At 44.5% G+C, this 22551-nt stretch overlaps 1 protein-coding gene across 1 annotated transcript in view; it reads right to left on the bottom strand.

The window, feature by feature from the left end:
• The window catches only part of LOC146555317 (A-type voltage-gated potassium channel KCND2-like), a 98724-nt gene extending 76511 nt beyond the window's left edge, over positions 1 to 22213 (bottom strand). Inside the window, exon 1 of the mRNA XM_085251418.1 lies at positions 20689 to 22213. Coding sequence (XP_085107544.1) covers positions 20689 to 21800 — 1112 coding nt within the window. The 5' untranslated portion in view covers positions 21801 to 22213. The remainder of the gene's footprint in view (positions 1 to 20688) is intronic.
• Positions 22214 to 22551: the final 338 nt, after the last annotated feature.

Below are 22551 nucleotides of genomic sequence, written 5' to 3'. Positions count from 1 at the left end.
TGCTGTACAATGGAACAACTTCCTTATCAAACTATAAAATGAGGAGCGTTTCTAAAGAAGCCTTGAACATACGGTTTCTCGGTAACTCGCAGCTTTGTTTGGTCTTTGTGCTGGTTTGTGTCTGCTGGACGAGCTCAGTGGAAAAAGGCCTTCAGGTGTTTTTATGATTTAATCTTTTATGACTTTAGCTTCTGCTGTGAGGTTACCATCTATTTTTAATCGTCAAACAGACAAACACACTCACCCAAAATCTCTCCTAGCAAGAAGCTGTTTTCAAACACATTTCTGGACAGTAGGGACAGTTCGAGTCCTGAGAGGGTCAAAGGTTGAGGGGTCAAGGGTTTCACAGGTCCCAGTGACGGTCAGCAGGCCTCCTCACAAGTCTGACAGCTCCTGTATGTTTGATGAATATGGATGCTGTCAGGTGAGCGCCCCGGCAGCTCACAGGTCACCTTGGTGGCGATCTCCGAGCAGCACCATCTGGCCTCCACGCTGACACATTTACAGTTCACGCTCGGCTGCTCTGTGCACACTCACTAACAGGTGCAACAACACCAAACATGTGACACCTGGTTTTACAAGGCCAGGGAGAGAGATTATGATCCAACACTCCGAGTCAGCTGTGAGGCTGCAGGACAAAGCCACCTGCCATCATCCACGGCAACAAAACACATATCCAACAATTACACAGTGCGTGAAGAAACTCAACAATCACAGCAAACAGACTGGCAATACTCACACAGCAACCAGCAACGAGACAGCAACCAGTAAATATGAAGCTGGGAACATGCAACACACTGACAATGGAAATATTTGAAATATTTGAGAAATAACACCTCTCTTCCTGATAGCGTCAACTCATCTGGTGTCTTGCTGACAGAAGTGTAGCGGTGAACAGTCATAGCAAGTCCGACTGCACACCAGCAGCGCCACTTAAACAGGAAGTAAACTGAACACCTTCAGGTCCTACCACATAAATCTATATAAACCCGTCACCACCACCACAGTCCTTCTCTGTGGTGCCGACCAACATAGCTGGATAAAAAATCCTCAACAACCTGGTGACAAAATCCACTTCAGGATCATCTGAATCTCCTGAAGAATTTTAAAGCCTAATAAATTACCTCTGAAAGATGGTTAAGTCATACTTAAAGGAGCAAAAAAACTCTTCTGGACCGCTAGAATCTCCTGGAATCACATAAATACACACTAGAACTTCTAAAGACCAGCAGAACGGCCCATTACATCGACAGGACCTTCTCAAAACCCCTACAACCTTGTTAACCTCATCAGGACCTCTAGAATCTCCAAAAGGATCCCATTCTTTAAAACACCTATTCTCCATTCTCAGAAGAAGGAGAGCACATAGTTCTTTGTGTTTTTTGCTTTTTGTGTATTTTTCTCATGTCATCCAGATGTTTTGAAAGACCAGGGTCACGATTTTTTTTTCACCCGACCTACTTTTTTTTCCCACTTGAATCGTGTTTCAGCTCATTTGAGAGTTTTATTTGTGTTTCTGTTTCTGTGTGTCACAGGCACATTTAAGCTGCTGTCTCTGCCAGCCGTCGCTCGAAAGACAGATTTTTTCTGACTCATGAAATCCAAGAACAACCACAGACCAAATAATGTGGCTCAGATTTAGTCACAAAGAATCTCTGTGAAATTAAACTTAAATAATTTTGTCAAAGGGAAACGTTACTGTGCGAGTGTGACATGTCTGAGGCCCTGACTGACTGTGAGGAGGTTCATAAGGAGAACTGAGATCACCTTCCTGACATTTAGAACAGTGGCTGTTATGCAGACTTTAACTCTAAACGGATTAGCGGCGAGCTCCGAGCTGTCATCTGTTATTTGAGTATTAAATTAAGTAAAAACAGCAGGACGACTCGAAGAATCCACAGGAGGTGAAATGTGTGGCTGCAGACTGAGTATCACTGTGGGATTCGAACCTGCGCTCCTTTCTTGTTGCTGTAGAAACAAACAGTAGCTGCTGCGGCACATGAAACAGATTAGTGGGTTACACGAGAGTGGTCGATACAAAGCCCAGAGAAACAATGGAAAACAGGCGGCGGCAGTTAGCACACCGTCCATCACCCACCCGCTCAGAACAAACAGCAGCTGCATGAGTAAACATGAAACTGTGCAGAGATGCTTCTGCTGAGCTGTTTGATCAACACCACCACTCCAATCAGCTCCTCTCAGCTGATCACATCATTACCTAACCTAAATCCAGTGATGGGTGCTGTCTCTGCCGCTTACTACTCAACTGAAGGAGGGAACATGAGGAGGTGCCATGCTTTTTTCATCATCACCGCACACCTCCTGCTTCCTCCTCTCTCCTTACCTTTGGACTAACTGCTCTCCTCCATTTTAAAGCAGCTTGCTGTGTGTTTACATTTCCTCTTCAGTGACAAATAGATGTAAAGCTAACTGAATGAGTATAACACCACGGAGTCCCTCTCAGAATGGTAAATGGACTGATTACTTATATAGCGCTGTTCTACTTTCCCAGAGTACTCAAAGTGCTCTATACAACATGCCACATTCACCCTATCACTTTCTCTAAAATGAGTGCTTTCTAATGACATTCACATTCCAATAGGGTTAGTATCTTGCCCAAGGATACTTGGTATGCAGACTGGAGGAACCAAGGACCGAACAACCAACCTTCCGATCAGTAGGTGACCCTTAAGTCTGAAGACGAACAGGCCTATTATCAAAATCACAAGAATCTCCTCCAGGACCACAAGAACGTCCTGTAAAAGAACACCAAGATCTTCATCAGTCAATACTACAAACCACCTGAAAGTGTCTAGAAACCACCTACATTCTCTTCAATAACCCTAAAACAGCCTCAAAGGTCTAAAGGAAAAAAGTCTCTTACTCAAATATCCTCGGGCAACATACTGAACACAAAAAAAAACAAAAAACATACTGAACACCAATCAGTGTGTGTGTGTGTGTTACTGTATCTTGGTATTATGTAGAAACAAGGTGAGCCTCTCCTCTCAGATCCACACCTGCTGCTGTAATTACCCTCCGGGCCAAATGGATTATATAACACGAACACACACACACACACACACACACACACACACACACACACACACACACACACACACACACACACACAGCTGTTGGAGTGATATAATGACCTGTTAACACTGATGGATGATGAGGTTGAAGGTCTGAATTAATCAGGAGGAAAAATCAACAGTGAACCACAGCAGGAGCAAACGCAGGAGCAGAGCTTCCAGCCTCATGTGGACTGCTGTGAAGCTCCTGAGTTTCCCCCTGCCACTCCACAGATCTTATCATTCGCTGCATATGCAGAGATACATAAATTTACAGCCTGAAATTTCCACACCTTCAGCTGTTTTCACGCAGCCTCCTCTTCATCCTCAGTTTCAGTTTCCACATCTGCAGAGGAAATAACCGAGTCCAGCTCTAACAGATGGATCACAGTGAAAGTTCTTCAGCATGTTGAGCTCCACATGAAAACATGGATCTGTCAAACACCAACCAGACAAAAAGCTCCAGGTTTACTTTTGGTCCTGAATAAAATCAGTTTGTGGTTTTAACACCTGAATTATTTCAGTTCATGCTTAGCTAAGCAATCACTTCTGTTTGAACTGAAGGTGGTTTGGTGTGAGGCTCGGCAAGTCAGCTGAAATCCTTTAACTGTGACATGTTTAACAGAAACCTGTGTATGACTTATAGAATATTTAAGCAGGGAAGAATGCTGGTGTAGTTCAGATGATTGTATCTGGTGTAGGTGGTTTAGCTGTGGGCCTTTGTGATGTCAGATGTTGATCATTTGAGTTATTTGAAGTTCAAAGACAGAAACATCTGTCTGCATATTTTAGGTTGAGAGCAAATGAATATAAGATGGAGAAGCATTACTGCACAGTGTAAACCTTTATATAGAAATTGTATTTCCATTGGTAAATCGACTGATTCTTATATAGCGCTTTTCTACTCTCCCGGAATACTCAAAGCGCTGTATACAACATGCCTCATTCGCCCATTCACTTCTATACACAAGTGCAAACTAACCTGCATTCACACTCCGATGAACGCATCGGAGGGCAATTTGGAGTTAGTATCTTGCTCAAGGATACTCTACATGCAGACTGGGGAAGCCAAGGACTGAACCACCAACCTTCCGATCAGTAGCTGATCTGCTCTACCACCTGAGCCACAGCCACCCCAATTCATCGGGACATGAATGACTCGTTACTACATGTTTTCATTTCTTTTCCCTAATTTTTTTTGGGTGATGTGCGCCGAGGCTGACCCTTGGTATGTATGTTCTGTGATGAGAATGAATAAAGTAAAGATGGATCGGACATCATGTTCCCAGAGCACAATGACAATCAAGATCAGAAATCTGCCGCTCAGCATCCAAACCTGTCTTCAAATGCTTCACTTTATTTTGGATACTCTGTTTTTTCTCATGCCGGTATGTGCTCGTTATCACAGTAAAGATGTAGGGAAATGTACTGGTCGCTGTTTTCTCTGGAGCCCAAGCCTGATCACGTCCAAGCTCAGGCTTCAGTAATGAAGCAGTAACATCATGAAGTTGTGAGCGCGTGCAGTGGATTTTTAAACCTTTATAAGATTTTCATCAGATTTGATGGAGATTTTATGTCCCATCGATCTCTACAGCAGCTTCTAAAGACCTGCTCACAGGCACTTCAGAGACAGCAGAAGAAATGCCACCATGATGATGAGATCTCTGAGATCAGAGCTGTGTGACCTCTGACCCCACAGGTACCTGAAAACAGGTTAAATCAAACCTCCATTCTACTAAAAACAGAGCCTGCAGCAGTGTGTGTGTGCGCGCACACGTGTGTCTGAGTGTGTGTGTGATGTTTATCTGAAGAGGTGCCAGAGTCTGAATGAGGCTAAAAATACAAAAGCAGCTGCTGCTGAAGCTTCTTCTTTTCTTCTTACTGACTGCAACACACACACACACACACACACACACACACACACATGCGCACACACACACATGTGCACACACGTACACACTGATTGGCGGTAAGCACAGTCCTCTCACCGCGACCTCAGTGCCTGCATCATCTGTTGCTGCTCTCAGTGGAAATGAGCAAGTGTAATCTTGTTTTTATTGAGATTCCAGCCCGGCTGCAGAAGAAGGAAAAATTAAAAACCTAAAAATAGAAGTAGAGCCACAGCAGACGGCCGCGCTGTGACGGGCCAGATGTTTGGCAGCTGGGTTTTCTCTAAGTCAGTTTCCTTTCACTGAAACTCTTCCCAATGCTATGTGTTTCACTCTAACAGAGATACATTTTATTCTTTCCAAACAGAAGCCATGTCCACTGAAGGCTGCCGTTTCCAGGGTTACAGGGCCATTACATAACAAAACCGGGTCACCTGACCACAAACATGAAGTCATGCTGGATTTTGTCAGTTAACCATGATCAGCACAACTGCCATGTTGGAGGCACCTGAGCAAGTTCTCTTGCTCATGTTCCTGTTTTCTTCTCAGGCATGAAGTCGTGCACTCCTGCTGTGAATCATTGCACATTGTTTGAATTGTTTTCTTTGGACACTGTGTATGTGGCAGAAGTAGAACTAACAGTGGCACTTCTATTTTGGGTTCTATTGTGACAGAAATGGTGGGAGGTAAACATGTCGACAAAGCCGCTGTCAGCTCCTCCTTTAATTTTCTGTTTGGCTCCAAACGAAGCGACCATTCGGCTCGGGGTTTTCAAACGCTTTGGGCTCCTTAATAATTTACTGATGGGAATGTTTAGTGTCCTGCTGTTCTTCCTCACATTCATGTGTTTGTAATTCCATCAGCAGCAGTGCCACGACTGAGCATTAATAAGTAATCGGCCTGAGGAGCAGACTGAGCATTATATCAGCACAGCCATTCTCTGCCCTGAATGTTTCCATCAACTTTTATCTGCAACAAAGAATTATTTCTGTTTTCCCAATGGATTTCTGACTAAATGTTTCCTAAAATAGTTTGCAGATCAACTTGTTAAAAGCTGCAGTTCATATAGCATCCACGAGAGGCTCCAGGAGTGAGTCGGTCCCCACAGACTCCCATGTTTAAACTTTACAGCAGAAAAAAACATGTTTACAGCCTGACACACAAACTGTTCTGGGCTCTATGGATAATATTCCTAACTGTATTAAACTTCTGTTACAGCAGAACGATAACAGGAAGTAAAAGAGAAGAATGAGAAGAAGAACAATATCTCTATATGCAGATGACACAGTTTTATATACAGGAAAAAAAGGAGACTGTAACAGTTTATCTGAGGTTCATATCAGGAGTCAGAGACAAATATAGCAACTGTACAAGGAGAGAATGTTTCATAACTCACCTGTTTAAATTGTATTAAGGCTTTGAATTTGCCTTATTAAGGGCATGGCCTCTTTAACTGACAGGTGGATGGTGACACAGGCGGCTTTAGCTGCTAGCTGTCTGCCCAGCTTTACCTCAGCTAACTGAAGTCCCTGAACTGGACCTCTGAACTGTTTTTGTGCTGTTGGAGCCTTTTGGAGCATAATAGCATCATGTGACCAATAATATGGCTGCTATGAGGTTACTGTACCAACAGACCGTCCAAATAATCTCAGCTCCAGTTTTGGTGAGTGAAATTTGAGGATTATGATTAGGGATGGGTACCGGTATGGTTCTGACATAAACGGTAGTAACCAGACCAAAAAGCAGCGCACATTTCGGTGCTTTATTTCCCCTGAGATGTCATACACTTTGGATTCTAGCCAATCATTTTACCTTTCCAAGTATAGTAGGCGAGCACCATTTAAGCAACGGCACCGTTTCAAAAATACCAGTTTGGCACTGGTATCAGATAAAACCTAAACGATACCCATCCCTAATTATGATTGGATGTTACTGATTACAAGCAGCAGCGTTGGTGCTCCACCCAGTGCTCCACCCAGTGCTCCATAAGCCACTGGGTGACATGACAATGGCTACATCCATCTGTTATATACAGACTGTGATTTTCTCGATCAAAGTGACATTTGAAACGTGTCTGGTTGTTTTTAACTTCAGGCACCAACTCTGTGATCCATCAGCACAGAACAGCCCTACTGCTACAAAGTTAAATCCACCGAGCATTTCTTTGTTTGCCTTTCTGAGATTAAAAACAGCTTCAGTTCCTCCCAGAGGTCTGAACATCTCAATAAAACTCAATAAAGCTCCATAAATGGGCCGTTTGAGGACAAACTCTGTGTTTGATTGATAGCGGAGAAGAGAAACAGCCTGTTCTCGCTTCTTTATGATGTTTTTCTCATTAGAAGTCAAACTCCCCTGACACACAAACACAACTGTAAATCCATTACCACCCTCGTCACAGACGCAGGAAACACATTAACGCTGTAAATCAGCTCATAAATATGTGTTTTACTCTGCGCCTCCATTATGTCTGTCCTGTTGTCGAGCACATCACGGCTCCTGCTGCTCGCTTTCTTCTTACCAACGGGTTCAGTGTGTTTGTGGGAGGTCGGGACACACTTTAGAAACCAAGTGTGTATCTATGATTCTGTATGTGTGTGTGTTACTCTTTCGAATGAGCCTCGCAGTGTTCAGACAAGAGCACTTGATTTTAACTCCTGGTCCAGACCATTGAAACTGCATGTGGGTGTGTGGTTCACTTCTGTAACACTGACTTTTGGGGGCTTTCGTTCAGGTTTGGTTCCCTGTGTTGACCTTGGGTCACACAGCTAAATCTCTGAGTAAAACGACGAGGAGATAACCAAATGAATGAAAAAGCTTCAGTCTTAGAGCTGCTCTGAACAGAGAGAGCGAGGCTGAGGCCACAGGTAAAATAGTTGCTGTGGAGATGGCCGGCCGGCGGCCCTGAGCTTGTTAAGTCTGATAACAGACGTCTTCAACGCCTGTTTGTGTTTCTGCAGGCATCAGAGCAGCCAATTTCTGTTCTTCTGCTCATCACGGACACAAAGTTTCTTCTTCTTCACGTTATCAGTGCACTGCTCCTCCTCCTCCTCTGCTTTGTCTTCTGCTGCTTTTTCTTACAGTGTTCAGCACTTTTCTCACTTTTTTTGCTTCTAATCAACCACGGGCCAAGCGATTTGCGTGATCAGACACTAAAGTTCTTATTTTTTACAGCAAATCCATGAATCAAAGGTAATCAAACATTTCTGATGTGAGGCAGATTGTTCTTCTGCTTTTATGAGCCTGATTTAGATTTCCACCTTTATTCTTACCTGTGTGAGGACCACAGCTAAAAATCACCTTATAGCAACTTTGACACAAACACATGCGAACATACACACACACAAGCATGAGCACACATAAAGAAGGATAATTTTTAGTCAGAGTCTGAAGTGAGACACCCGTAAACGAAGCAGCATCTGGCTGCAGTTTAAATACTTTTTTGTCTCGGTCTTGGTCTCGTCTCGACTTGGTCTTGGTCTTGTCTTGGTCTCGATACCCTCTGGTCTTGGTCTCGGTTTAGGCGGTCTTCACTACAAGTCTAATAGATAGATAGGAACCAATAAAAGTGTAAAACCCCTGAACTGAGAGCCCATGAGTCATGAGTCACTGAGAGCAGTGAAGCACAGAAACAGCTTCAGAGTCCATCCTGTCGTCCTTAAGAGATTCAAGTCTTCTTGAGAGGTTGTCTAGTCTTTGGGTCTTTGGGGGGGGGAATAAGTCGGACTGTAAATAAAGAATGGACACACACTGGTCCGGAAACATCATGTAGAGTGTTCTGGGGATTGTCTGCTGCAATGTCACAACCACACAGGTTTCTGGTCTGGTAACAGGCAGCACTCTTACAGAGGTAGGGAGAGGAGCTTGTGTGATGTGGGAGGGCTCAGTTTAGGTTTGCATCGACTGGAACTTTTAACTTTATCTGATTTAAACAGGCGAGTCATGAAAGGTTGTTCTGAAGGGGGACATGTTTTTGCAATGTGGGCAAAGCAGTGCTGTGTCTCTGCTGTGTAATGCCTACCCCCACTCACGTCAGCAACACAGCACCGTACTGGATGGAGAGCGGTCTACTGTAATGTTGATATCATGGTGACAGAGGCTGTTTGGGTAGGGCTGTGTGTCGTCACTGATTTCTATAAACTATTCGATTCGATTCAATCAAATTTTGACTCAGTCAGAAATATTACAATTCTTATCATGCATCAGTACACGTCCATATTTATATATCTATCAAAATCTGAAGAAAACCATGAATCAACATAGGGCTGAAGAACATTACCCGAAGCTGAGCAAAGTTACAGCAGTTTTATTAGAGACAGAGCTAAGCGTTTTGGAATTTTGCATAATTTAAAAAAGTTAAAATTTCCTCAGTATTGAACAGCAGAAATTAGGCTTTGTCGGAGGTCGACAAACCAGCTCCCGACAACACTGTACACAACAGTAGACCAGTGCGTAATAAGCAAATGTATTATGCAGAAAACTTAGATTTGAGATGGGAAACTGTTCTTGAAGGACACTGAGAGAAAAAGCTGTGCAAGAAGTGTGATTTTATCATGGTGGAAGCAAAACAGCAAAAGTAAGAGGTAATCAATAATGATGTTTATCAAACGTGAAGCGTAATTTTGATCTTCTTTTGCTGCTGGTTCAGTGAATTTTGGTAAGAGAGTGACAAAACCTGCAGCTTCAGAATCTGTGAGATGTCGGGTTTCAGCCCCGACGGCGTGTCTGTGTATGTGCCATCGGCTGAACGATCCATGCTTTGTGTTTAAATTTTTGTACGGAATCCATTTACCTGCACTCATTTGCTGGTTTAGTTGTATAGTGGTTGTTGAAATAGTTTTGTGAGCTTTAACCTGAGATTCTGGTGTTTCAAGCAAAATACATTCATATTTAAAAATCAATTCAGGATTTAATGAAACAATATCACTTTTTTCAAGCTAAAATTGATTTAAATCTGAAAAACTATTTTTTAAACCCACCCCTATGTAAACATGTTTATTTCTGCTTTAACATGAGTGTCTATGGGGACTGACTCACTGCTGCCCCTGCTGGACATCGATGGTTGGGTTGTTTTTCTTGTTTCCACTGGCATTATCGTAGTTTTGGCCCACAGGGAGAAACTTTAACGCTTCCTCGAGATTCAGTCTGTCCAAGAAAGCAGTGACATGATGGACTTCCTGTGGGTGAGTCAGACTCACAGACCTGCAGCTCTGCTCCAGCCTCTTTAAATCTGAACTTCTCTGTTAGCTGCTGTGCTTGTGAAATTAAATTTGAGAGCATTTATTCATATCCTGCTCCGTGCTGTGATTTGTATTCTCCTGCTGTGGCTTTTTCATTTAATTTCACCTTTTTAAATCCTTTTCTCTGCCTTTCCCACAGCGCCGCTCGTCACAGGACAAAAACAAAAAATTAACCCACGCCTGAGCTGTGGTTCCACTCGCAGCTCAAATCATCTCCTGATGACCCTGTTTGTCTCATCAGATCCTTTCACAGATAAACATTTGATCACAGGGTGTACATGAGGGAAACAAAACAAGAAAACCAGTCGCATTGATTCTACGGGTGAATGATTTCAGACATCTATAACACTCTGATTTGTCTGACCAATAAAGCTGTCATGGTGTAAGAAACATAAAAGCACCACTTTGTTCCACTTCTCTTTTTGTTATTGGTTGTGCTGCACCTCTTTGCGCTCATTTTACATCTTTTCCGGTTCTTTTCTCATTTCTGTGTTGCAGTTCCTGGTGGTTTCAAACTGACTCTCTGCCACGGACTCTAGGCTCCTTGGCAGGACCTATGAGGCTGTGATTTAACCCATAAAGGGACAGTAGAAGCCATTTGACTGCACAGCAGTGAACTGTGGACTCCATCATTGAAAGAGGAAGTGAAACGCATTATGCACCAGAGGTGTGGACTCGAGTCACATGACTTGGACTCGAGTCAGACTCGAGTCATTAATTTTATGACTTTAGACTTGACTTGAAAAAATGTTCTAAGACTTGTGACTTGACTTGGACTTTTACACCAATGACTTGGGACTTGAATTGGACTTGAACCGGTTCACTTGAAAAGACTTGATATTTTACCCCAAATATAAAATTTAACATGCATATTATATAGAGATTGAAAATGTGACGTCATTCACGGGTAGAACCGCAAAGGATTCTGGGAACTCGTGGCAAGCGGTACTAGCGCACGCAGGCTTTCAATTAAAATCAGTTATACAGCGATAAAAAGAAACACAAAAATGTCAAGAAGCCGTTGTATTATTAACTGCAATAGCCGGTCGCATGACAGCCACGGGAAGTCGACGGGTAAAGAGATCGGTTGTTATCGGATTACGTCGTTGAAGAGAAATTGTTCGAGCCATGTTTCCGAAGTAACAAACGGCGACGGGTGGCCTGGATTGCAGCCATTCAAAGATCAAATATAACGTCCCAGAACACTCCAGCTCACAGGTTAGTCTGCTCCAAGCATTTCCACGAAGGTCAGTGTTTTTTAGTAGTTAATACGTCATTTTCATAACATAATTAGTGATATAGGTTACAAGCAAGTCTGGCGCTGAACAGAAATTGTCGCGCTATGCTCCTTTATTTATTGTGCATAAATAGTGAATTGTCCTGACACAATATTGCGTTTCGCTTCTGTTATTATGGTACATTGACAAAAACATATACTTTTATTCACAGGATAAAACAGGTTTTTTGTATCACTAATTGCACAGTACGATTACAGCATACAATATTATTGTCACTGCTACATTTCTGTGATGGGTACCAGAAATTATTTCCACTACTAATTAATTACCGTTGAGCTCAAAGGTCCTATTAATAAACGGTTAACGAATGTGTATTTATGACGACAATTTGTGAGACTGGTAAACTTATGATACGTACGATGGTCTTTCGTTCTACACGGTGCATTTCAAGGTCCTGTACCCATCCGTCAGTAAACTGTACCTGGGCTTGTTGCAGTGACCTGAAGTTACTAAACTTCATGAGTGTGTGCACTCACTCCAAGAACCGTATGATTATAAATATGCATATAAATATGCTACGATGAGATAGCTGACTTCATCTAACTAGCAAATGTTGTCCAGGCTACGTTGGTGATACAGTTTTTTTTAATGTGTATGATATTTTTGTCATGCGATTTTAAAGCTGGTCCTACAACCGCATCCAAGAATAACATGCAGCTTATCTCAGAACTGTCGGTGAAAATTATTCTTGGAGCTAGGTTTAATTGAGCTGCATTTTAAAGAGGTGCAATTTCACAATTTGTGTATATTTTCTAAGTTCACTATTTTGTCATGTGTTGAGAAAAACACAGATTTTAAAATTACATGGTCTAATATTTACATTTAGCATATAACTGCAACATTATTTTTTTCGTTTTTTTTTTTTTAAAGACTCGAAAGGACTTGAAATTCAAAGTTTCAGACTTGTGACTTTACTTGGACTTTTACACCAGTGACTTGAGACTCGACTCTGACTTGCCTGACATTACTTGAGACTTGACTTGAGACTTGAGGATAAAGACTTGAGACTTACTTGAGACTTGCAAAACAATGACTTGGTCCCACCTCTGTTATGCACATTTGTGTGATGACCACAAACTGCAGGACCTCTGACTAATGGCCCTGAGACAGTGAGAGAACAGACTGAGCGCGTCCAGGCAGAGGTGTGTTGACACAGAGGAGAGTGAGCTCTGAGCCGGACAGAGAGAGTGGAGGGGAGCACTGTGAAAGTTTAATGTAAAGCCTTCAGAGCAGAAAGTCTCTATGTTTGTTCTGCTGCTGACGGATTCTTAACGGCTCAGTCGGCGTTTCTTCCACAAATCCCACGAACAAACCCAGAGTGTCAGCCAGACTCACAATAGTCTCACTTCACAGCACCATGGCTCGCGCTGGCTTCCTGCCGGGGACGACAAACTTTAAAAATGTCTCTGAAAAGCAGAGTTACATGTGGTTTCCGCACACGGAGTGGACCACGCAAGCGGCAGTGGTTCAAGGATAAACTGATCTGCTGTTCAGCGCTGACTGCGCTTCTCACTCTGTGTTGAATCAAAAACATCTTAAAGCCAAAATCAAGAGAGAAAAATCATCATGGCTCACGCATAATTAATAGATAAGACTAGAAATCCCTCACACAGGCTCAGTGTGACACATTAAACTACAGGGTGGGCCATTTATATGGATACACCGTAATAACATGGGAATGGTTGGTGATATTAAAGTCCTGTTTGTGGCACATTAGTATATGTGAGGAGGCAAACTCCTCAAGATGGGTGGTGACCATGGTGGCCATTTAGAAGTCGGCCATCTTGGATACAACTTTTGTTTTTTCAATAGGAAGAGGGTCATGTGACACATCAAACTTATTGGTAATGTCACAAGAAAAACAATGGTGTGCTTGGTTTCAACGTAATTTTATTCTTTCATGAGTTATTTACAAGTTTCTAACCACTTATAGAATGTGTTCAATGTGCTGCCCATTGTGTTGGATTGTCAATGCAACCCTCTTCTCCCACTCTTCACACACTGATAGCAACACCGCAGGAGAAATGCCAGCACAGGCATCCGGTATCTGTAGTTTCAGGTGCTGCACATCTCGTATCTTCACACCATAGACAATTGCCTTCAGATGACCCCAAAGATAAAAGTCTAAGGGGGTCAGATCGGGAGACCTTGGGGGCCATTCAACTGGCCCACGACGACCAATCCACTTTCCAGGAAACTGGCACCCATAATGTGGTGGTGCACCATCTTGCTGGAAAAACTCAGGGAACGTGCCAGCTTCAGTGCATAAAGAGGGAAACACATCATCATGTAGCAATTTCAAATATCCAGTGGCCTTGAGGTTTCCATTGATGAAGAATGGACCCACTATCGTTGTACCCCATATACCACACCAACCCATCACTTTTGTTGTTCCAACAGTCTTGGAGGGATCCATCCAATGTGGGTTAGTGTCAGTCCAATAGCAGTGGTTTTGTTTGTTAACTTCACCATTCACATAAAAGTTTGCCTCATCACTGAACAAAATCTTCTGCGTGAACTGAGGGTCCTGCTCCAATTTTTGTTTTGCCCATTCTGCAAATTCTGTGCACCGATCTGGGTTATCCTCGTTGAGATGCTGCAGTAGCTGGAGTTTGTAAGGGTGCCATTTGTGAGTAGCTAATATCCGCCAAAGGGATGTTCGACTAATGCCAGTCTCAGTGACATGCAGCGAGTGCTATGCTGTGGGCTCTTGCTGAATGAAGCTAGAACAGCCACTGATGTTTCTTCATTAGTGACAGTTTTCTTGCGTCCACATTTTGGCAAATCCAACACTGAACCAGTCTGGCGAAAGTTAGCAAGCAGTTTGCTAACTGTAGCATGGGCAATGGGTGGTCTCGTAGGGTGTATCTGCTGCAATGACCCGGTTACTGCGTTCACTAGATATCAACACAATTTCGATCCGCTCCTCATGTGTTAACCTCTTCGACATGTCAATGGCTGTGAACAAAGAGAAACTTGGAAATAACTCATGAAAGAATAAAGTTACGTTGAAACCAAGCACACCATTGTTTTTCTTGTGACATTACCAATAAGTTTGATGTGTCACATGACCCTCTTCCTATTGAAAAAACAAAAGTTGTATCCAAGATGGCCGACTTCTAAATGGCCACCATGGTCACCACCCATCTTGAGGAGTTTGCCCCCTCACATATACTAATGTGCCACAAACAGGACTTTAATATCACCAACCATTCCCATTTTATTACGGTGTATCCATATAAATGGCCCACCCTGTACAACCACAGTCAGACTCTGCTTCTGTCCCTGCTCAGGTGTCACATTTCAGGACATGATAGAATCGTGTGATGTTCAGAAAGGTCTCTGAGTGAGGCTGCTGAAGTTCTGCACTGTTTTTTCTTTCAGACATGAACGAGGTGACATACATCTCAGACGCCCTTAAATCACAGGGTTTAGCCTCGGTGTCAGCACACACTGATTCTGAAGCTACGTTTGAGCTTTAAGAAAACTTTCCTCCTCCTGCTGGATCAGAGTCAAGTTTCCTCTCAACACCTTTGCTCTCTGATCTCATCTCCTGTCCTCCAGAGGATCACAGCTCACCTGTGTGTGCCTGCTGGACACGTGACCTGTGAGGTGACAGAGCCTGTCACATGACTGCGGCAGAAGAGCATCTGTCTCCTGAATCCAAAGAGTATTCTGTTTTCTCTCGATGTTTTTAGTACCTTGGGGCCACCAGATCAGGGCTCCAACAGATCTCCAATTAATTAGTGATTATCAGCAGCTGATCACTGATCAATCTGCATGGATATTATTGGCTGGTTGGATTCAGTTAAATTTCCAGTAAAAAGACAGCAGTGATGTCGGTTTGCTTGTTTTAGTTTAAGATGGGCTGATAAATCTGAAGCTGCAGTCGCTGATGATTTGTCGGCATCTTTACGCAACAAACAGGGCATCAAACGGCCACTTATTTCTATCTGCCGCGCCATGATTCATTCGTAGAGTCCATGTCACCTTTCTGCTGACGTTTGCTGCTCTGTAATCCCACAATTTCGAGAGAAAAATAAGGAAGAGGAGGGAGAAGTGTGTGTGCTGAGCAGAGATCTCAGGGGTGTGTTTATCTTTCATCTGCTCTGACTGAAGCTGCTGTTTCTTTAAATAAAAGGAGCTTTCTCCTGCAGCTGAAGGACCGTGTGTGTGTGTGTGTGTGTGTGTGTGTGTGTGTGTGCGTGCGTGCGTGCGTGTGTGTGTGTGTGTGTGTGTGTGTGTGTGTGCGTGTGTGTGTGTGTGTGTGCAGCTGGGCAGCAGTGTATTTATCTCTTCGTCATTGATATTCACAGCCAGCTCCAGATCAATGAGCCCCGACACTCGGCCTATTATTTCATTTCTGGTGTCTAAAAGGCAAAGCCACGACTCCGCTAAATTGTTTTCCATTTGGTTTTGGCTGACTCGTCACAAAGAGTGAGGCGAGGAGGAGGCTAGCAGGGAGCGGCCCTCCTGAGGGAGTGAAGGATGGAGGAGGAAGAGGAAATAGCCTCTGATCCTGCAGCCGAACCTTTGGAAGGAAAAATTTGGTGGGAGAGCCGAGCTTGTGTTCAGTCAGATCACTGCTACCCATCGTGAACACGAACACGTGTAGAATACGGAGGTTATCCGTCTGCTCTGAAAAAGCAGATTTAAGTGTAACAGAAGGACACTGACTTTATTTCACAGAGTTTACAGATCTCAGAGAGCAGCACACGTCTAGAGCTTCTGGTTAGTAACGTGGTGTTTGCTGGTTTAGGCAGAAAACATCAGATCTACAGAGTTTAATGCAAATCGAGAATATGTTTTTAAGAAAGCTGTGAATTTGATGGTTAATGAAGTAACTCTGCTGATCTTTCTTGTTGCAGTCTGAAGTTGTATTTGGAAAGTGTCCAGCTGACACATGTCCAGGATCTCACAGGGTACCAGGAAGCCAAGTGAAGCCCAAAGTCCAGCTGTCATCTGGCAGCAGCAGTAAACAGTGAAAGCTGAATGGGAGTAACCGCCAAAGCTCTTTTGTGATCTGAGGGGTTGCTGTCATATTTCAGAATGACTGGATGTGCACCTGAAGCTGAATAAATGTTTAAACATATGTAACGAAAAAACCCCACAGCACACAGATGTTTTTATTTTTTGCTTCAGTCTAACTAAAAAAACCCAAACACATGAACTCCAACAACGTGCCTCAAAAAGCCGTGGCCCCACCCCCTCCAGAGGGAACAAGGTCGTTTAAATGACTCTAATGATCAACAGAACAGGAAGTGAATTCATGAGAGTCATAACAAAGGAGCTTTTTCCTCTTCACTGCAGCTCCTGCAGTTTTTGGGAAAAGCCTCATCACCACTAAAATGCAAATCCCACCACTTCACCTAATAAGCCTCTTCATCAGCTTCCTCTTCTTTTCGGCTCTAATTGTCTGTCATCCAAAATAATCACCCCCCAGCCTCAGAGTGTCATTAAAGCGGTCATTTCCAGATTACACAGGAGCAGCATTTTGGGATGAACTGAACTCTCTTCTGACTACACAAACCATCTTTTCTGCTTGGCTGCTCCTCTAGGTGGCTTCATTACAGAGCCCATTAAGAATAATCACAGTGTGTGTGTTCTGAGCGCCTAATGCATTAATTTAATTAGCAGCATTAACGACTTATCATCCCACAGAGAGCGGAGAAGAAGAGACAGCCGGGATGGAAGTGTGGCAGTAAAAACAGCCGTGAAGGAGGTCAGAGTCTAAGCGACAGTCGGACAGTCAGCAATCAGTCACACCTGCATCCAGGTCTCCTCTCTGGGATCAACTTATTGCACTGTGAGGAGTCAGAATCGAATCCCTGATCCACAGCTGACTGCAAAAAACAGTTCAAACAGAGGAGGTTGTTCTGCAGAAGAGCTGGTAAAATTCCTTCTACTGCAAGTTTGGATTTTAAGCTACTGCACAATCCACTTTGTATTGTCTCTGTCCTGTCTTTGTTTATTGTACATAGTTAGTAATACATAGATAGTTAGTAGTAGCTTTTTATCTACTAATTTTACCCAAATTTAGCGAGTTATTATTTATTTGTATTTCCTACTTTTATATCTCTCAAAAATATATTTTTTATATTCTTATAAATGCACCATGGGGGACTTGGGCTGAAACAGCATTTCAGTACGCTGTATACTGTGCATATTGTTGTATTGACAATAAAGACCTTGAATCTTGAATCCTGATTTTCTGCAGCAAACAGCTAAACTGCTTTCAACCTCCTTTGAAGGTTTCTCTCTAACAATGACCTCAGAAAGTCTCAAGACTTTCATCCAGGAAACGAGGGTTCACCTCACACCAAAACGGTAGTGTCAAAAATTAAAAAAAAAAAAAAATATATATATATATAAATATAAATATATATAGATATATATAGATATATACAGCATATACTCAGACATTAATCAATACTAAAATTACTGCTGAATGAAGATACAATAGTTGTTTTTGCCTCCTTCTGACACACACACACAGATCCTGCCTCAACAACAGCTAAAGTAGATAACATTAATAACACTGAACACTTTAAGAGGAAGGTCAGAGGTCAGTAAACCTCCTGTTTCAACAACAGTGGAATACTTTACACTCATTATAAATAGTAACCTGGCCAGAGCACATTAGCATTAGCTGTTTAACTACTAGCAGTTACATTTTGCCACCTGTTATCATTACTGTAGCAATTAGCAGCTTTAGTTAGATAAAGATAAATAATTATAGCAGCTGATCAGATCACAGCTGGCACTTTGATCAGGGACAGAGTTGTTTACGAACATGTGGAGATGTGCGTGGGGTGCTGCTGTGCAGAGCAGCACAGGGACGTAGCTGAACTGAGCAGAGAGTCCAGAGGGTGGAGAATCAATTGGCGCAAATAACGAGTGAAACCTGGAGCAGAGCAGCTAATCAGACGGTCTCAGGCCTGGAGAGCAGACAGACAGACACCGTCTGCAGGATGGGGTCAACGTGTTTGAAATTCTAGCATCATGACAATCACTCTTGTTTCACTAGCTCTGTTTTAATCTTCATAAATTATTATTTAATATCTATCCAAAATGACTTCTTCAGGTTCATAAACAGCTGCAGAAGGCTCTCCTGTTTCTGTTGATAGCAGCTTGATGAGTCCTGACAGATCATTTGTGGCTGAAAGTAGATCTGGAACAAAAGCAAGAAAAACACGTGAAACATCATGCAGGAGGAAGTATTTCTCTCCGAATGGAGCTGAGCATCAGCTCAGTGGCAGCGTGACTTTAAGAAGCTGGAGGTGAAATGAAGTCTTCAGGATGTGAAGACTGAATCTAAGGGTCTGAAAGTAAATATGAAAGGACACAGAGTGATTATGTGACAGCCAGGTGACTCCTCTCCTCTAATCTCTGCTGTTTCTACAGACAACACTTTAATTCCAGAGTTTATTCTATAAAGCAATCACACAACAGTCTGTTACATCACTGAGTAACCTGGCCTTTCTGCCGCTATCCTCTTCCAGCTGCGCTGTGTCCTCATCACTAAACGACACGATCCTGAACAGCCAGAGATGATATGTGACGAGGAGGTAGCCTCTGACTGAATCCAGTTCAAATATGAGGCGTGCCGAGGTTTTGATCCCAGCAGACTCTGTCTGTAATTTCCTGAAAATATTAATAAGTTTGATGCCGTCTGAGACACTGTGAAAAAAGCTGGACGTCAGCAATTCCGCGTGAATCACGCAGATTACACCGGTTTAAAGAAATTACACAACTGAGTGAGGGAACATTTTTCCACATTTATGCTTTTATGAAGAAACGTTTCCAACATTTACACAATTCCCTTTAATTTTTTTATTAATTCAGAGACTGAAAATGAGCCTTTTACGTTTTCCACTGAGGCATGGGAAGCAGCGAGAACCGAGCCCACTCTTATGTTCACGAGCAGCAGCAGGTCATGTGACTAAATAATACATGTGTGTTTGTGCCGTGTTGTGTCTGTGCCGACAGAAAAATCACAAACTCACACCCAAATCATGTATGGTGCTGCAGGTCCTTGGACAGTTTGGTTCCTGGAGCAGGATTTAAGAGCATCTGCAGGGAGTTCAACAAGGCAGGAAAACACACCTGCAGCACCAGCAGCTACCTAAAAAAATGTTCCGCAGACACAAACTTGTGAAGTTTTCTCACAGCAGAGAACACAACTCAATCAGAAGGTCTGACCTCACCTGAGGTTCACACGTCAAACAGTATCCTAATGCAGCAAGTGCTCGTGTGTGTGTGTGTGTGTGTGTGTGTGTGTGTGTGTGTGTGTGTGTGTGTGTGTGTGTGTGTGTGTGTGTGTGATTACAGTGAGCATCTGGTCCTACTTTCAGTTCTCCAGCTGATTCAAACAATCAACATTCAGCCTCATGATCTGCTGTTACTATGGTGATGTAACTGGTAAGACATGAACCACCTTCATAACCCTGAAAAAACACAGTTACACCTGAACATGCCTCCAAAACCACAGATCTGTGTGTGTGTGTGTGTGTGTGTGTGTGAGAGAGAGAGAGAACTTGAAGCTCCAAATGTTTTCTGACACACAGCGAGGCGAGTCATGATTTTAATATTTTGAATATTCAGTGTTCACTACTTCTCAGGAAGATCGAACCATTCCTGCAGCTGTATGCTGATCTAAAACATGCTTTGCTTTAACATCATCTGCAGGTGGCGCTAACACATCTACACAGTTTTTGGCCCCTATGAAAAAAACATGAAAAACATGATGGAGCAGTAAAACGTGGGTTGTGAGGTACAAACAGGAGAAAGATTTCTACTCCAGAGTGCTCACCACAACTCAGTCCCATTACTGACAGAGGTGTGCATCACCGAGCTGTAACTAACCCAAACTAACGTAAACCTGCAAAGCCTTTCTGTTTACATACTCAAGCTAACAACGAGCTGCATTCTCACCCCTGCAGATTCACACCCTACTGCTGAGCTTCACTCTTTCTTTTTCTGAAACGGAGGCAGCAGAGGCATGTGATCATAGAGACTCAAGTGTCCTTTTTACTGAGACAGCGGCAGCTCTTTTTCAGCACCACGGACAGCTGCCCTTAAACACTGAAAACTGATGTCTTCAAACCAAACACCAACACGCTCTTAGCTCCGCCCATTTTTGGACAAGAAGCTCCACCCACTTCATACACACATGGTCAGCATCACCTACCCCAGGGTCGTCATGGTGACGATGGTGTACCAGAAGGCTGCGGGGATGCTGGTGAACTTGCTCCCGGACATGCCCTTCTCGGCGTAGAACATGACAGTGGCGAAGATGATGATGGCCATGGTGAGCGAGAAGAGCAGGAAGCCGAGTTCCGAGGCGCAGCTCTTCAGCGTGTAGCCCAGGATGCGAAGTCCCGCAGAGTGCCGCGAGAACTTGAAAATCCGAAACACCCGGAAGACGCGTAGTGTGACGAAGGCACCACTCACGTCCTCGTTGTCGGTCATGACCAGGCCGATGTAGTACGGCATGATAGCCACCACGTCGATGATGCTCATCACGCTCTTCACAAACTTGTAGCGACTGGGAGCGACCAGCAGGCGGAGCAGGTACTCCACGGTGAAGATCATGACGCACGCAGTGTCCAGGCAGAAGAAGGCCAGCTCGTACCGCTCACCACATGACATCACCTTGACACGGTTGGGCGCGGTACCGCACGGGACCGTCTCCACCACATTGGCGAGCACCGACACTGCGATGAAGAACCCGGTGACATAGTAGAAAACCAGAGCCATGGTGGATGTGTGCGGATTCTCAAAGGCGCGCCACATGCTCTCCCGGAAGCTCATGTCAACGGGCACTGGCTCGTTGGACTGTTCAATGTCCTCATCGTCCTGGATGCGCTCCTGGTTCTCACGCCGCCGGTCCTTGTAGTCCTCATAGCAGCAGTCCCCGATGATCTCTGGAACGATGCCAAAGAACGCCAGCTCCTCGTCGTACGCCGCAATGCACTCCTGACGGGGGTAATGCAGCTTCCCAGTTCGGTAAAAGTTGAGGATGTGACGGAAGATGTCCGGGTCACGGTCAAAGAAGAACTCGTTGGTCTCCTCGTGGAAGAAGAAGTCTCGCTCTGTGCTGCCCAGCAGCGTGTCCGGGTAGCGCTCCAGCGTGTCCCGCCATGTCTGGAACCTCGTGCCGCTCACGTTTAGCACCAGCAGCCCGTCCTTCGTGCGCCGCTTCTCCTGGGGCGGCAGTGGCATGGGCGTGCTGGCCACCGGCATCCAGCCAATGGCCGCCGCGCGTGCGAACGGCAGCCACGCGGCCACTCCCGCCGCCATGCTGCTCCCAGAGCCGTGCGCGCGCTCAGAGAGGGGTCAGGCCGAGCCGCGGGAGGACATGCAGGGGAAGGGGGTAGCCGGGGAGCCCGAAGAACGGGCCGTACGCACCAGTGCCACGCGGCGGGGTCACGGACGTCCACGTGTGCCGCGCGTGTACAGAAACGCGTAAAAGTGGGAAAAACTCTCAGAGCGTCGCTCTCCTCTTTGATTCGCCGCTCGGACCCGCTCCACGCGCACACACGCGGCCGCCACGCATGCTCTGTCCAGGCTCTGCCCGCCAACGGTCCCCCTGATGTCGAGAGCTGAGCGCGAGGAGCAGCGCGAGGAGCAGCGAGGACAGACTCGAAGCTGCGCTGAGGAGGCTCGCTCTCACACACAGAGAGAGAGAAAGGGAGGCGCACACACTCCTCTCTCTCTCTCTCTCTGAGGGGGCGTGTCATGGAGCAGTTCTCGGATCAGATGGAGACACGCGGACCGTGTGTAAGCCCTGGCGGGCACGCGCCCCCCCCCCCCGTCAGGTGGAGCAAATTGTTTTAGGCTCCACAGGGAGCGCGCAGGACGTCTCTTTGTTTTTTCCTCAGGCAGCAGAAGTCCGAGGAGGAGGAGCTTCATGTACTTATTACAAAAGTTGCCTGTATGAGGGAGAGCTGTGGCTCAGCAGGTGAATCTCAGCGGTCCCATCATTAACGCGAGAGAAAAAAATACTGTGTGTGTGTGTGAGAGAGAGAGCGAGAGAGAGATGAAAGCTGTG

Source organism: Mchenga conophoros, linkage group LG17, assembly GCF_057382185.1.
Source record: "Mchenga conophoros isolate Kocher_MC1m ecotype Shallow Benthic linkage group LG17, M_conophoros_male_GT1.1, whole genome shotgun sequence".
Classification (NCBI taxonomy): Eukaryota; Metazoa; Chordata; class Actinopteri; order Cichliformes; family Cichlidae; genus Mchenga; species Mchenga conophoros.
The sequence above is the reverse complement of the archived record's forward strand: the minus strand, read 5'-3'. Positions and strand labels throughout refer to the sequence as shown.